Source organism: Dromaius novaehollandiae, chromosome 1 (genome assembly GCF_036370855.1).
Source record: "Dromaius novaehollandiae isolate bDroNov1 chromosome 1, bDroNov1.hap1, whole genome shotgun sequence".
In the NCBI taxonomy this organism is placed as follows: Eukaryota; Metazoa; Chordata; class Aves; order Casuariiformes; family Dromaiidae; genus Dromaius; species Dromaius novaehollandiae.
In genome coordinates, this window is record NC_088098.1 from 120,675,717 (window position 1) to 120,690,263 (window position 14,547).

Consider the following 14,547-nt stretch of genomic DNA (forward strand, 5'->3'; position numbering starts at 1 on the left):
AGTGTGGCAGAGCAAATGCTCTGGTGCATAGTAACCAGGCAAGCTTATGAGATTTTACTTTCCACCTCAGTCCCCACTCCCCCTTCCTCCAATACAACACTGGCAGCTCACAGGCTCTCTGATACTATACTGGAAGCTCCTCCAAAATCAGAGATGACTTAAAATGTCATGTAGAAACCAGGAGTGATTTTCTGTCATGTCACATCCATCTATTGAACTGCCTCCTTTCAACCTCCATTGTGAGGGAAAAAGTGCATGCCCTTATCATACGAATCACCATGCAAACATAGGACGGAGGGAAGCTCAGCTCCCTTCCCAGGAGGATGCATTTGCCTCTGCTTTTTACAGAAAAATCATTCCTGATTCAAAGATAAGATAGCAGCTGCAAGAGGTATATTAACAAAGCAACAGTTACCTTCATTGTTAAAGTGTTGCATGATAAAATGCCTAACTTGCATGTATCCAGAAGCATTCTCCCAATTGATTACATAGCCTTTGGAACTTGGTCCTCAAATTCTGTCCCGCAAATTCTGTGGTAACCTTGAGTTGTTGTGTGTTGAACGGTGAGCAGTTTACACAGACCTATCAAGTCTCGCATACTGAGTGCCAAACAGACTGTTTTAAACCCTTCTTCAGGCAACTCCCACCAATTAGGTGCTGTGGTTTTCACATGGGAAATATCACTGTCAAAGTGCATATTTCCTCAAGGCAGCCTCCTGCCACTGCCTGCTCCCTGTAGCAAGTCCCAATTATGTGACCCCAGAATAACTATTCAGGGTCTTTTTGCAGGATCTTTCACAAGACAGGTCACCTGTTCTCAACACATGGCCCATACATAATTGTTGCATAGGACAATTCCAGTCAGTGTGGCAGGGCTGAATATTTCTTCCTGGAGGAGTTGCAACTGGCTTGGAGAGCTCCGAAAAGATACTTCATGGGAGCATGAGAGAAGATAGGCAGGAAGAGATGTTAATTAAAGAAGTATCTGAAGGTTCCATCAAAGCCAGAAGATTTTTCTCACTCAAATCCTTGGCAACATTCATTCAGTAGGACTAATTAGAAGTCAAGTATTACATACATGCATGAAACTAAATTCATACTTGCTTTAATCCATACCACAGATTGAAACGAGCATAAAAGAATCAGCACATTGTTTGATCACAGCATGCAGCATGGTCCACAGAGCCCTTGAAAGAGTCTCCTTGAAAGTTTTCTCCTTCTGTGCCTGCATAGTTTTCAGTATCTAAAACAGCCCACCTTGAGCTGATCTGCAATGCGACTCCATGAATAGTATTTTTTATATTAGAAGAAGCTAGATACTTCCCAGAAAAAGCAGAAGAGTGTCTATTTAAATAGTTGCAAGTAGTCCCTGTTTGTTTACGTAATTTCTACAGAGAAACAGGAATTTCTAAAAAGCAAAAGGATGGCAAAATTCTTTTATCCTGTTCACAAGGGGTGAAGGGCTATCATTTCAGGATAAGGTAACAAGAAGTCTTCTAAATCAATGAGATACATAAGATCTTCTACAAGATCAGAGACAGGCCTTTTGAACACTGCACTTCTTTTTTTAATGATACTGCACCCTTCCCTGTCTGGGGCTCCTTTTTCAATTAATTTCTGTAGGAAAAGTGTGAATAGCAGCAGGCTGTTTACATGAGAAGTGTGTCCCATGAGACTGATGGAAAGAAAATCATCACTTAGTACTGATGGCTTTTACAGTAGCTGAGAAAACTATTACTATAAATTACATAATAAAAAAATGAGATAATGACTCAATCCTGTTTTAAAAATGCTTTGCAATCTACTAAAATGCTGTAGAGAAGAAGTTGCTATTATTATTTTACCACCTTGATACTTGAAGGTTTGTTTTTCAATGGAAATATGGAACTTACAGATGGGGTGGATAATACAGTCTCTTACTTTGTTTGCCAACACTTCCATTATAAGCTTAGTTTCATTTGCTTACAGTTTGACTTTTGTTTGGATAGTATTTTTCCAGGCCAGGTGTCTGCCTCAGGCAGAATCATTTCAGCTGGATAGTTTCAGTTACAACTGTTTGGCCATTTCCAAGAATAGGCGGGGAGGGTGGAAGAACAGGGACATAGTAGGTTTTGCTCCTACTATAAAGGAAAAAAAGCGTTATGAGACTCTGAGAGGTTCCATCAGCACTATGATTAGCAACATGGATTTCAAGTTTGGCAGGTGATGGCACTAGTATCAGGCATTCTTCTTGCTGTTCCAGTCATCACAAGGCTGCCCCAATTCTGTATTTTTTTTCTGTATTTTGAGCAAAAATGAATCAATAAATAAACAAACCACAGTTATCCTCAGAATACATTTTTCAGGGATTAAACCTAAAAGCTCCCATGACTCAAGCTGCACCGAACGCATCCTAGTACTCCCTCTAGTGGCTGAGTCCATTACAGCTACGGGGGGCAGCTGCAGTCCTGCAGAGATGCCAGAAATAAAAGTGGACAGAATTTGCCTCTCTAGTGTTCATAGTGCTCCTCATGTTTGCCCCAGAATGCATGGAGAAGAAAGTGATTTGAATGCAGAGAGAAAGAAAGGAGATAGCAGGGCCAAGGGAACAAAGTGGGAGAATCAGCCTATGTTGCTGGATGTGCAGACAGCAGCAGCGAGTGGTGGAATAGGAACTGGAACTGGTGCCCAGAAGGACAAAAGAGAATCATAGCATTGGGTTTAGGGGCAGTGGAGGAAAGTTACAGGTTGGGAGCAGGCTAGCAGTAGGAATGCAGAGGTGATGGGGAGGTAAAGTAGGATTAGGAAACTGGCTAGGGGTGCGAGACTAGGACAAATGAGCAGTGGGATGGGATACAGCCTGACTCTGAGTGAGGAACCATGTGAAGGGCACAGGGACTGAAAGCCAGTGGAGATGGGCAACCTGAAGAGGGGCAGAAAAGGAGGAGTGTAATTGGAGGCTGGGAGGAAGGTCGAGAGCTCTGAATGGGAAGACTGGTTCTGAGTCATGAGAGCAAGACACCATGGAAATAAGGACTGAGGTAGGAAAGGCCTGGAGCACAGATTAGTTTTGGAATTCTAAGCAGAAGAGCCAGAACTAGGGCAAGGATGAGCTGGAGAAGACAAGAGAAGAGGTCATACTTTGGAGAAATGAACACAAGAGACTCTACCTTCTAAAGAATATTCTTGTCCTGAATCTAGGATGTCTGACTTTTACTAGTCCTCTGCTGTGAGCAGATGCATGTGAACCCCATTGGCAAATCACTAGAGCTGGGTCAAATACAGAATAAGAACCTAGTGCTGCTAAGATTAATACTGTTTTTGGCAAGGTCCTTAACAAGGCTAATCTTGATGATTACTTATGTGGATGACAGTAAATGCTGTTTGCATTTTGCAGGAGTGGGAGGAAAGTGGGTTCAGTTTGCTTTAGAAAAAAGGTAAAAGTAAATTGCACTTAAAACAGGCCAAGGCAAAACATGTTGAGAGAACGCTACTAGAGTTGTGAAGGCAAGCATTCATCAGGCATAAAGTACCAGAAATTAAGCATGAAAGCACAGTCATTGCTTGTCCCTATGTTATGTATGCGTTACAGGGTGGCTAGATTTCATGGCTGTTGTCAGAACTGTCCAATTCATTTGTCTAAATGCAAAAAAAAATTTGCCAAGATGGCTGCATTTCAAAAAAGCTCAGTCAGAACTCAGGCACGGTTCCAACAGAGGTATGTCTGCCAAACAGAAACCTGCTTATTTTCCTGCCAGCTTATCCGCTCAGCTTTTCAGCAGCCAGCTTAGGGGACAGTTAGCTTCAAAGATCCAGAGCCTGAGACAGAGACAAGGGACAGGCAAGGGATGTTTGGGGGTGCTGTGCCACATCTCCGTGGGCCAGGGTCATTGGGATCTGCAGAATTCTGAAGTAGGTGGCTGGGCAGACAAGGACATCAGCTCTTCCTAAAAGCGAGGCAACTGATTTCACATGTTGCTTGATTCCTCTGACCAACAACACAAGGAAGTTGCTGGCTCGAAGTCACATAACATATAGATGCCCAGTTCCCAAGCTTTTGGCTTCCTGACAGCCTGCCAGGTGGGATGCTGCCCAGCAAGGCTCTAAAAGTCCCACTCGGGTTCTCTGACAACCAGGATTTCCTTCTGAAGTTATTGCCAAGAGACATTCAGTTCTGCTATCTAAAATCTTATAGAGATTTCTGGAGAAAGCCCTCAAGATTTTGCTTTCATTTGAATATTCAGAAATCTTAAAATACTCTACAGAATGGGCAGCCCTCTTGTATTTAATTACATGTTTGAGCTGTTGCATATCTTTATTTGGATGTTACATTTCACACGTCCTCATTCAAGATTGAACAAGGATGCTTCACGTATTGAGGAGAAAGGAAAGTGGACAGTCAATGAGGCAGAAGATTGAAAAAGAGAAAGACCAGTTTTATGGGTAATGCAGATAAATGCTGCCCTGTAGAGCCAAATTCTGTACCTACCTTTGGCATAGATCTCTCAGTTAATACTAATTCAATGGCTTAAATCTCTTTCCCAGGGGGTTGCTAATCTGGGTAATGTGACTAATTTGTGGAAGGACATAGCACTCTCAGATGCAACTTCATTTCAATGGCAGAAATGCTCTGAACATACAAATGATATATAACAGCAGATGAACTAGAAAAATCAAGCTGTAGGTTTCTGAATAGAACAGATAAAAATTTGTGGATACTTTTAAGTTTAGTCTTTCTGTGCCTTACTCACCATTTGCCAAAGAGCTCCTGATCACCCAGGTGGGTTTTGAGAATGAACTCATAGTTTCTGAAAACACTCTGATACCACAGAGATTATCATCTCAAAAAAGCTCATGAGGAAATTGATAATTATGTCTTCAGAACAGAATATGGAAACAAAATACCAAATAGCAGCTCATAAAGTACAATCTATTCTGAATCACTGTTCAGATGGCTGGTTTGAGGTCGCCTGGGAAGCCTGCAGCAGAACTGAGAACAAACTAAAGGACACATGATGTTGGATACGGGCACTAATCACAAACCCTCCCTCTGTTTCTCTGGCAAATAAATAGTGGACTGATTGTATGAGAAACTGAACTATAAATAAGGAGATTCAAGCACTGATATTAAGTCCCTTTATGATGTCGTATGTCAGGGTACTCTTAGCTTCAGTATGCAAGCTGGGACATATTTTATATTTCTAAGAATCAAACATAAGGAAAAAAGGCAGGACAAACATTAACAGTATTTTAAAACAACAGGCCACTATTGACTATCCTCTCACTACTAACTCTCCAAGAGACTATCCATAGTATGCTGGATAAAACTTCTATGTAGTTACAGAACAAAACAACATATAGCCATCTAGAAACACAGTGTGGCCTTGCTGACCTCCAGCTAAGATAGCATAACCATGGGAATTGTTCAGGTCTGACATACAAAGCTCAACTTTGACATTTTGGGCTTAACATATGAGGACAGAATATGAACCTTTTTTTCAAGTAACAATCTCTTGTCAAGGCCAGGGTGTTCTGAAGTGGCTAGGACACTTTCTCTGCAGTCAACACTGGCACTTCCAAAACGATGACTACGACGACACATCTACTTTGCACATGCACTGGGTCATCATTCATACCGCAACTTGCACAGCTCCGATGCATCTGCCTTGCTGAGCGTATGCAGGGCGATGTTGTATCACAGGCACAGGAGGGGCATCTGAGCCCCCTGGCACTCCTCAAGTGCACCACGTGTTTATGGCAGTCATGCAGAGCATATGCAATCATCGTTTGTCTGAAATTTCTGACCAGTCAATGGCCCCAGCAGCTGAATATCCAGAAATATAGCAGCATACTTTCAAGCCATAAGATTTCAATTTATCGATAAAAACTACAGTTCATAATCAAAATTCGTAGGGATGACAAATCTGCTTTCTGGGGCAGGAATTGTCAAGTTTGAAATCTGTAATCTGTTGGAAGGAAAAACAATATTGCGCATGAGGTATTGGCTACCATTCAAAGTGGCCATTAATGTTTTGGCCTAAATGCTTGAGTTTTAAGGACAGACTGCTGGATTTTTTGTCTGGTTACATTCATTTTCCTAATCTTGAAGAGTGGTATCATTTAAGAGGTAGCATTCCCCAACAGATTTACCACAGCAAACAGTTACTGCAGTAGCAACACAATTACTAATTTGCCGTTCGTTGCCTAAACTGTGTCAACATATCTGCGATATTATTGTGACATCAAACAAGGTACCACATATGTAAAAAGAAAAAAAACATGCTGAAATTAGCTTTTTATTTCGCATCACATAAACAGTGCCACTTCTGGTCTCAGGAGTGTGAGACGTCATGCCTTTCAGAGTCTAAATTGCTAGTGGCTTAAAGCTAATCCCCTAACCTCTTGAAATAATAAGCAATTACTTCACTCTCGAATGAAAACAAGAAGGTGCTAAACAAACAGAACAGAAAGAAGATAAAAGATCAAATGTGTGTAAAAAGTCATTTTACCTCAGTATTCTCTGTATCTTATCCAAGAACACACACAGAAATCAACTCTCCTTCCTTCCTCACTTCCCCCCACCAAAAAGCCGAGGAAAAGTTTCTAAGGACATCAGGGAAGGTGAAATTTTATTTCAGTTCTTCCTACAGGCTCACATGAAGTGCATTGGTTAATGGCTGCATTGCTCAAAACTAGATGCTACTGCAATCAGGTTTTCTGTCTTTTGTGTCCTTGTGAATGGGTCTGAATATCAGCAATACAATGCTAGAAAATTCCTATCCTCATCTATTGCTGAAGTCTTTCAGGTCCATCTGAACATCCTTGTTTGGTATTATTTGCATTGATTTTAAACATACTGTTAAAATTTCAAGTCACCTTTATTTATAGTTCATTTTAGTGCTACCTTTTTAAAGCACCAGGAACACTCAGAAAAGAATACTTAAAAATAATAAAGCAAGGCTAATGCATTTAGCTGCTGTCTCTGCCTATTGACAGAAAGGCATACTTTAAAATTCTCATTTTATTTGTTAAAAGCTGAGAAGTCACGGGCTAATGAACATGTGGATTTAGCCATCCAGCAGAGATACAATCAGCTGTGAAACTTAGGTGACAATTCATCCACTCACTGAGTGTGCGTAGTAAAAACAGGGCTCTGGAGTCAGCTCATAAAAAGCTTGTTTTTGCAAGGCTTCTTTTTAGAAAGGAATACTTTGCTTTGCTAATTGAATGAAGTAGACTACAAGTCAAGAAAGCACAAGACACAGTGTATGATTATTACCTATACTGTCATTAAAAATAAACAAAAATCTGGATTAGCGTTCTTAGAGTTCATTTACTGATGGCCAGTACAATTCTATGTGTGTAATTCTGCATTTCTACAAGCCCCACAGCCATTAGCTTGGCTTTTGTTTTCCACGTGAACCTTACCTTTTACTGTCACATGAACACTCTGGCTGGTAGACAGCTGGGGTTGAACTAGGACGTTGCATGTGTACTCGCCCTCATCCACTTCCTTCTGCACGTCTGAAAGCTTCAATGTCCCATTGTTTTCAAATGCCACTTGGCGATGGTTAAAGGGTAACAGGTTTGAGTTCTTGTACCACTTGATGGAGTAATATGGGTAGCCAATTACACGGCAATGGATGTAGGTGTCCCGGCCGGCTATTGCTGTGATGTTTTTCATTGGTCGAATGCTTGCTGGCCCTACAAAGGTAAACAGAAACTCTTGAAAATAATTTAAAGGCACATTTGCTTGAGGAAATATGCATATATATTTTCAGAATATACAAACATTAACAACATTTAGAGATGCAGACTGCATGACGCTTCTTCTCAGTACCTGACAGTTTTTGCTTTTAAGAACCACTTAAGCAGACTCCCTAATCTTTATATGCTCTAGTTTTTCCTCACCCTACAGCATACATACTAATTAGGTGGGGGTATATATTTGTATTATCAAACACTTGCCTGATAAAATCTTTTCTGCATTCCAAATTAACGGCTGAGGATGATTTAATTAATGTGGAATACTAAAACTGATACTAAGCTAGAATCCTGTTACACATGAGAACACTGAAAAAGTTAGCATTTATTTTGACATATATAAAGTGTAATACCATGAGGATGGGTATTATGCCATGTACAGCTAGAAATGCAAGCTAAAGTACTGTATACATGAATAATTACAATGAATGTTGAACAAGTAAAAGAGTAAAGGAAAAGAAAATAAAAACCATGCACAGCAGGACTAAAGTAAAGAAACAATGAAGTAATAGAGATGAGTATAGGAAAAAAGACTGCAGAACACAAGCCAAAGGTTATCTTCCAACGTTTAACCATACCATACACTTTCTAGATGGGGCTCAAGAGGCAGGGTGGGAAGGGGCCGGGGGGGAGGAAAAGGAGAAGAAAAACAGTAAGTTGGTTTTGGCATTCCAAGACTCAGTTCAACACATGCAACAATCTCCTTCTCCACTACAATGAGTTATGTGTGTTTTTTTGAGGAGCTGATTTGACAAGCACCTCTTACGTTTATTCGAGCCTGGTACAGGACGACTCCGGCAGAGTTGTTGGCAGTACAGCGATAAACTCCACCATCTCGGACCTGAGTGTTAGAGATATTCAGGTAACTGACCACATTCCCTTCAGAGGTGATAATCTGGCTGATACGATGACTGCCATCCTTTACTATGGGATCTTCATCCAGCGTCCAAGTGATTGTAGGCAGAGGAGTCCCCTTCACATTGCACATAAGGGAGACCGGCTCTCCTGGACTCACCACTTTCTCACTGAAAGCAGAAATGATTTTGGGAGTTCCATCTGCCAAGGGAAAGAAAAGCAAGAGAATAGTATATACGTGCCATAAAGCTGTTCCCTCTATCTTTGCCTATGACATGAGCCAGGAGTTTCTTAGAAGAGATAAAAACAACTGTACTCCAGGTGAGGGAGGGAAATAAATTTTCCTTGTAGACTGCTTAATTGATGTTTTCCTTTCTGCAGGTTTTTTTTTTTTTCATCTTCTAGGAAATCTGTTACTGACCCCTACTGAAGAAAGAGCACTTGAATGGATGGGCCATGGCTCTGCAATATTAACTCTCAGGTTCCTGTGGAACATAGACTATGCACAATTCATCACTAAAGACATACAGCAAAACCTTATCACATTTGGAATTTTACTTCTGGTACATTTCAGCTCGTTTGAAAGTTAGGGATGGGTTCTGTTGGCAAGAGCCAGGCATAACTTGCACAGGCTAATTTCACACAGCTGTGCCAATTCAGTGTCACCCTGACCTGCACTACCCCTTTTAGAAAAGTACTAAATTAAGCTTTTTCCTGAATACAGAATTGCCAGTAATAGTGGTGATGCCAATTTCTTTCTGTGGTCATTTTGTACTGCAGATAAATATCCCTCTGGGATGAGAGCACTCAAACACTTTCTATTGTGATCCATGTCATAATTTACTCAGCCTCTACCAAGCGAGCGAATAAAGAGAATGGATGGAGACACAAACTTCGAGATTTTCAGCAGGGAGTAGAATTAAATAATTACCTACCCAGAGAGTTCAGAGGGGTAATGTTTAGGAATGCTGACACTCTGCTATTAGTAAGAAAGTTCTTTCTGAGATCATGCAATGCCTGGTTGTTCTTCTTTGAAAATTATACTTTCAAAGCTGTATCTAGAATGGATTTCAGTATAATTGGGAGTAAAAGTGCAATAGGCTATACATCAAGAGCAGCATGCAAAATAGAGAAAGTAATCCAGTCAGAAGTTTGGGAAACAATGCTGTAGGCTACTGTCTGATTTTTAAAGAACCAAGTGGCAAGTGAACTAACTTCAGTGTTCCTACAGTAACAGTGCCCATAAGAAACAGAAAAAAATTGCTCTGTGTGACATGGAGAAGGGCTACAGACATCTGAAAACTCCTCACCTTGTGGATGGAACCCTTTAAGGACAAGTCCTTTCAGTTTCATATAGGAGAGAGGAAGTTAGCAGAGGACTGACAAGTCTCATGCTCTGTGCTGTGTACTATCTGTTCAAGGACACTACGTACTTTCTCTGCATGTACACTGGGCTATAAGTACCCACAGCTTAGGGAGGCTTCAACCACAATGATCCCCCTGGAAATCAATATTCTTACATTGCAATTTCAGTGCAGCATCACCCAGGAGACTGGTGAAAATGGCACAATGTATACAAGACCCCCCACAAAATGTGCTGAATCATAGCAGGGTCAAAAAATAGGGCTGTAATGTTCTCTCTCTTGTCACATAATCAGAAACATATGGCACTGCCATTCCCAGAATGCTGAAAGCCCTCAGCATCCCAAGAGGGGCATTCAATTTGATTTCATAATTTTCTCCTCTTCCCCCATCTCCCCTTCATTTCTGTCCCACTGGCTGTGTGACAGAGTTCTAAAATATTTATTTATTTTCACCTTTGAATTCCCTTCATTTCCTGTGTATTTAGTGTTGTCATCTGTCAGAAAACAAAACAACAACAACAAAAAAGGGCTTTTTATCCTGAAAGGAAACTGACACAGGACCAATATATCTGTGGGTGTGTACAGTGTGTACCTCGGCCACTCCCCCGCTCCTTTTTTTCTTAATTCAAGTGACAGGCTTTTTTTGGAGATGAAAGCAGATGTTATTTTCCCAGCGAGACCCAAGTGTCTTTGAAATCTTTCCTGCTGTTGCTCTCTGATAACCTGCACTCTCTTGACATCATGATAGATTATCAATATGCTTTTTAGGCTTTCTTAGTTGCAGGAGATGGTTGCCGAGGTAACTAGGTCCAAGCAGGTAATCGCCTCTTTTTCTATGAAGACTCTAAAAATAGTGTCCATGCTGCAACCACGCTACAGCCTCATTAGTGAACTGGCTCTGTACAAATTGATTATTTTCCCCACTTGATTATCACGTGGAACAGTGTGCCAGTTACTTAATATGGTCTCCAGGCCTTCAGCCAATACGTCCAACCAGAAAAGCCATGCCAAGAGGAGGTATTTGGAGCTGAATAGAGACATCTTCTCTCTTGTCCTGCGGAAAAGCTGATGTAAAAAATCAGCACTCAAAAAAAAAAAAAAAAAAAAAAAAAACCAAAAACCGGAAGGACTGCTCAGGAAGAATATTTTTTTGAAATGATTTTTTTCCTTCCATTAGCTTTTCTTCACTGTGGGAAGGCACAATAAATCCCACTGAAACCTTATCAGAACCCTCTTTTGTTGTTTAGGGTCCTCTATACCTCACTTTACAACAATGACACCAAAGACAACATATACATTATGGAGCTATCATACTACTTCACAAAAAACAGAACTGCGAAAACAGGTGGTGACTGACCTTCTAGTACCACCTGAACATAGTCTTGAGCGGACATCTTGTCTTTGCGCACAAAGCACTGATATGCGCCACCATCACTCTTGGCCATGCCATCCATAATTAGGTTTTCCCGGTTGACTCCAGTGATCCGGACATTGTTACCAGGGTTGATGATTTCACCATTACGGTACCAGGAGAGCTCCTGGTCCTCAGTTCCTGTCACACTGCAGGACAAGGACACTTGACTACCAACACTGCTTTTTACTTTCCGTGGACTGATTGTGGCTTTTAGTGGTTCTGAAGATTTAAAACAAAAAGAAGGAAGGAAAAGGAAAGGGAAGTAGAGAATGTTAAGTATAGATGTACATTTATGTGTGAGTAAAAAATTAACTCTCAACTATGGAAAACAACATAAATCACACCCATACACCTGAAAAAAACCAGATGGCTGTGTTTGATTTATCAAGGATTTCCCCCATCAGCATTCATGATACAATGCTTAGATCTATAGGAATAACCCTTTCATCACATGGTATAATCTTCTAGACTATGCCTAAATGAATAGTAGCAGAAGACCTACAGAGTAAAATGTTTGGTGCTGAGGGCATACCATCAGCACTACACACGTTTTGGGAAGGTGGGACATTGCTTCAGGTTAGTTTAGCCTGGATCTTTGAGGTGCATTAGAGGCATTCCTGAAGCTCATCTTCTGGTTCAGTTTCATCCAAAAGGAATCTAGTTCACATGTTCCAAAATCACTCCCTGATGTGAACATGTGCAGCGAATGCCTATTGCCAGGAGATGTACTACTACAGAGTGAAAGATCCGCACTAAAATGTTAAGATAGATGAACCCATAGACATCAGTGGAATCTGTCCACACGTAACAGTTTCCTTGTGTGGGCTCACTAAATTTTCTGTCCCAACATAATAGCACTACAGTATTTTCAAGTCAGCCTTAAGAAACAAGATATAGGTTCCTAAAAAAAAAAAAAAAGGAAAATTTTTAATTGCAAAAAAAAAAAAAAAAAAAAAAAAGAATACACAGCGTGGAAAAAAAGTAATAAAGATAAATGCAAATAAAACAATCTTTATCCTGTGACCTAACAGTTACTGGCATTACCGGATGCAGACCTCCATCCACACTTTGTTTGTTTTGATTTGGCTTCGTTATAAAGATAATGGATTACTTTGAAGTGTACATTCAGACTGGATTCTGATGCAGGTTCAATACTGCCTCTACCAATAAGGACAAAAGGCATAATACATTTCCTTGTCTATAACCAACACTGATACCATTTCTGGTACTAAATACATTGTGTTCTATCCTATTTACTTCTTACTAACTTACATACACACATATACGTACATCCAGATGCATAAAAACTTCCTCAATTAAGTCATTCACTATGTAGAACATTTTATAACACAATTGTTGGAAGAAATCTTTACTGCTTCTCCACTACATTGCCAAAAATTACTAGCCCACTGGGGACAGAGGCCTGGGGAAGAAAATAGGTCAGTGGCTCCAGTCATTCCAGATCACAGATATTTTATGTAATATACTTCCTTCAAAATGGTCCAGAGTAATATTTAATCTATGCTCAAATGCATACTACAAGTCATTGAACATCTCCAAGTTTCCTATACAAAAGACCACAAAGGCTCAAAACTGGCAATGACCCATTAAACAAAAAAAGGCATACCCAAGGGCACCACCAGTATCTCAGAGCCAAGATGATTCAAGAAAGTGGACCACAACCTCCACTACAGAGGAGGGTAAAAGTCATCCCAACTGTTGCTTGCTGCCAATCTGATCCAGAAGAAATCTACTGGCCAGATGATCACTGTGTCCATAAGTAAAACATATTGCCAAGCACTGGGAATACTTTTGATATCACTAGAAATATTACACCTTCTCTCTGCGAGTTTTGACTTTGTATCATATATAGTAGATTGAATTCAACTAATTTTTAAAAATGTATTTAAAAAGCAAAGGTCCTCTCTGTTATAATTCAAAAATTATTGACCTATGATCTCTGTTTTATTTTGCCCAAATCTTCTGTTGTGTGTAGTTAATGGCAAAGAAATTTTTATGGCCTGAACTGTTCACAGACTTCTCCCTTTTGCAGTGTGTGAGTCGTGCGGTATAGACGAAAACGTTAGCTCACTAAGGATTATTTCTATTCTGGGAAATCTTTTTTTCTTTTCTTTTTCTTTTTAAAAACAATAGGAGAATAACTCTTTTCCAGCGCAGAGCTTCTGAGTAATAATTACCTTTGCTAGAATTTGTGAAACATTCAGAATATTCACACATGAATACTCAACTTAGCAGAGGCATGAGTATTCAATATTACTGAACAGCATGAGTCATAGCAACGAGAGTTTGGCAGCTTTATTCATGAGAACATTTGCAATTTCTTTCTAAGCACTCAATTCAAGCTTCTAAATTACATATCCTCTATGTGATAAATTATATAGCCACATTATAAATTGCATCTATTTGCACTTCTGATCGCTCAGTTGTCTAACTAACCCATCTCCGTAGAGTCTACTTTCTGATGTTGCACAACTTTGAGAAGTTTAAGCATTGCTAATGTTCAAGTAACAAAATGAAAGGTATAGTAAGGCACGACGATTTTTTTCCCAGGTGCAAATGACCCTGCAAGAAGTGGACCAAGAACTTAACTTAGTCCAAGGACTTACGTTTTACATATAATCGCCCTATCATCTCAGCAGTACCATAGTTGTTCCACACCTCGCAGACATAGTTGCCTGTGTCCGAGGGACGCGTGTTCTCTATCAGCAGACCTGTAACAGTCTGCCGAAACCTGCTGTCAGGCTCCCAGGGAACATTGTCCTTCAGCCAACGATACTTTGGTGCGGGGTGCCCTGATGCTTTGCAAGGCAGCTCCACTTGCTGTCCTGCCATGGCTTTACGATGGTCAAACCCATCTAGAACAGATGGAGCTGAATTCGCTGGATCTGAAAAAGCAAACAGAGGGTTTCAATAGGAGCATTAAAATTATTTCATTCACTGAGAAATATGCCAATATTTATTCTCCTCTGTTGTTTGACTTGCTACCCAGTGTTTTATATACTACAGTTTCCTACTGTGCCCCAGCCATTAGTCTGTAATATCTCAGTAGTGGTGGCTGAGATCCAGTAGCATGTACTAATGAAATATCTCATGACTACTTGGAAACTCTCCCACTGGATTTTTCCCAGGTGGCAACCATTTCTCTGATCA

General features: G+C 40.4%; 1 protein-coding gene across 1 annotated transcript in view; it reads right to left on the reverse strand.

Annotated features, from left to right (window-relative positions):
* The window catches only part of DSCAM (DS cell adhesion molecule), a 389,570-nt gene that overhangs the window by 166,140 nt on the left and 208,883 nt on the right, over window positions 1–14,547 (reverse strand). The window contains exons 3-6 of the mRNA XM_064525230.1: window positions 14,004–14,282; window positions 11,320–11,595; window positions 8,503–8,799; window positions 7,408–7,683 (exon numbers count right to left, since the gene is read on the reverse strand). Of these exons, the coding sequence (XP_064381300.1) occupies window positions 7,408–7,683; window positions 8,503–8,799; window positions 11,320–11,595; window positions 14,004–14,282 (1,128 nt within the window). The remainder of the gene's footprint in view (window positions 1–7,407; window positions 7,684–8,502; window positions 8,800–11,319; window positions 11,596–14,003; window positions 14,283–14,547) is intronic.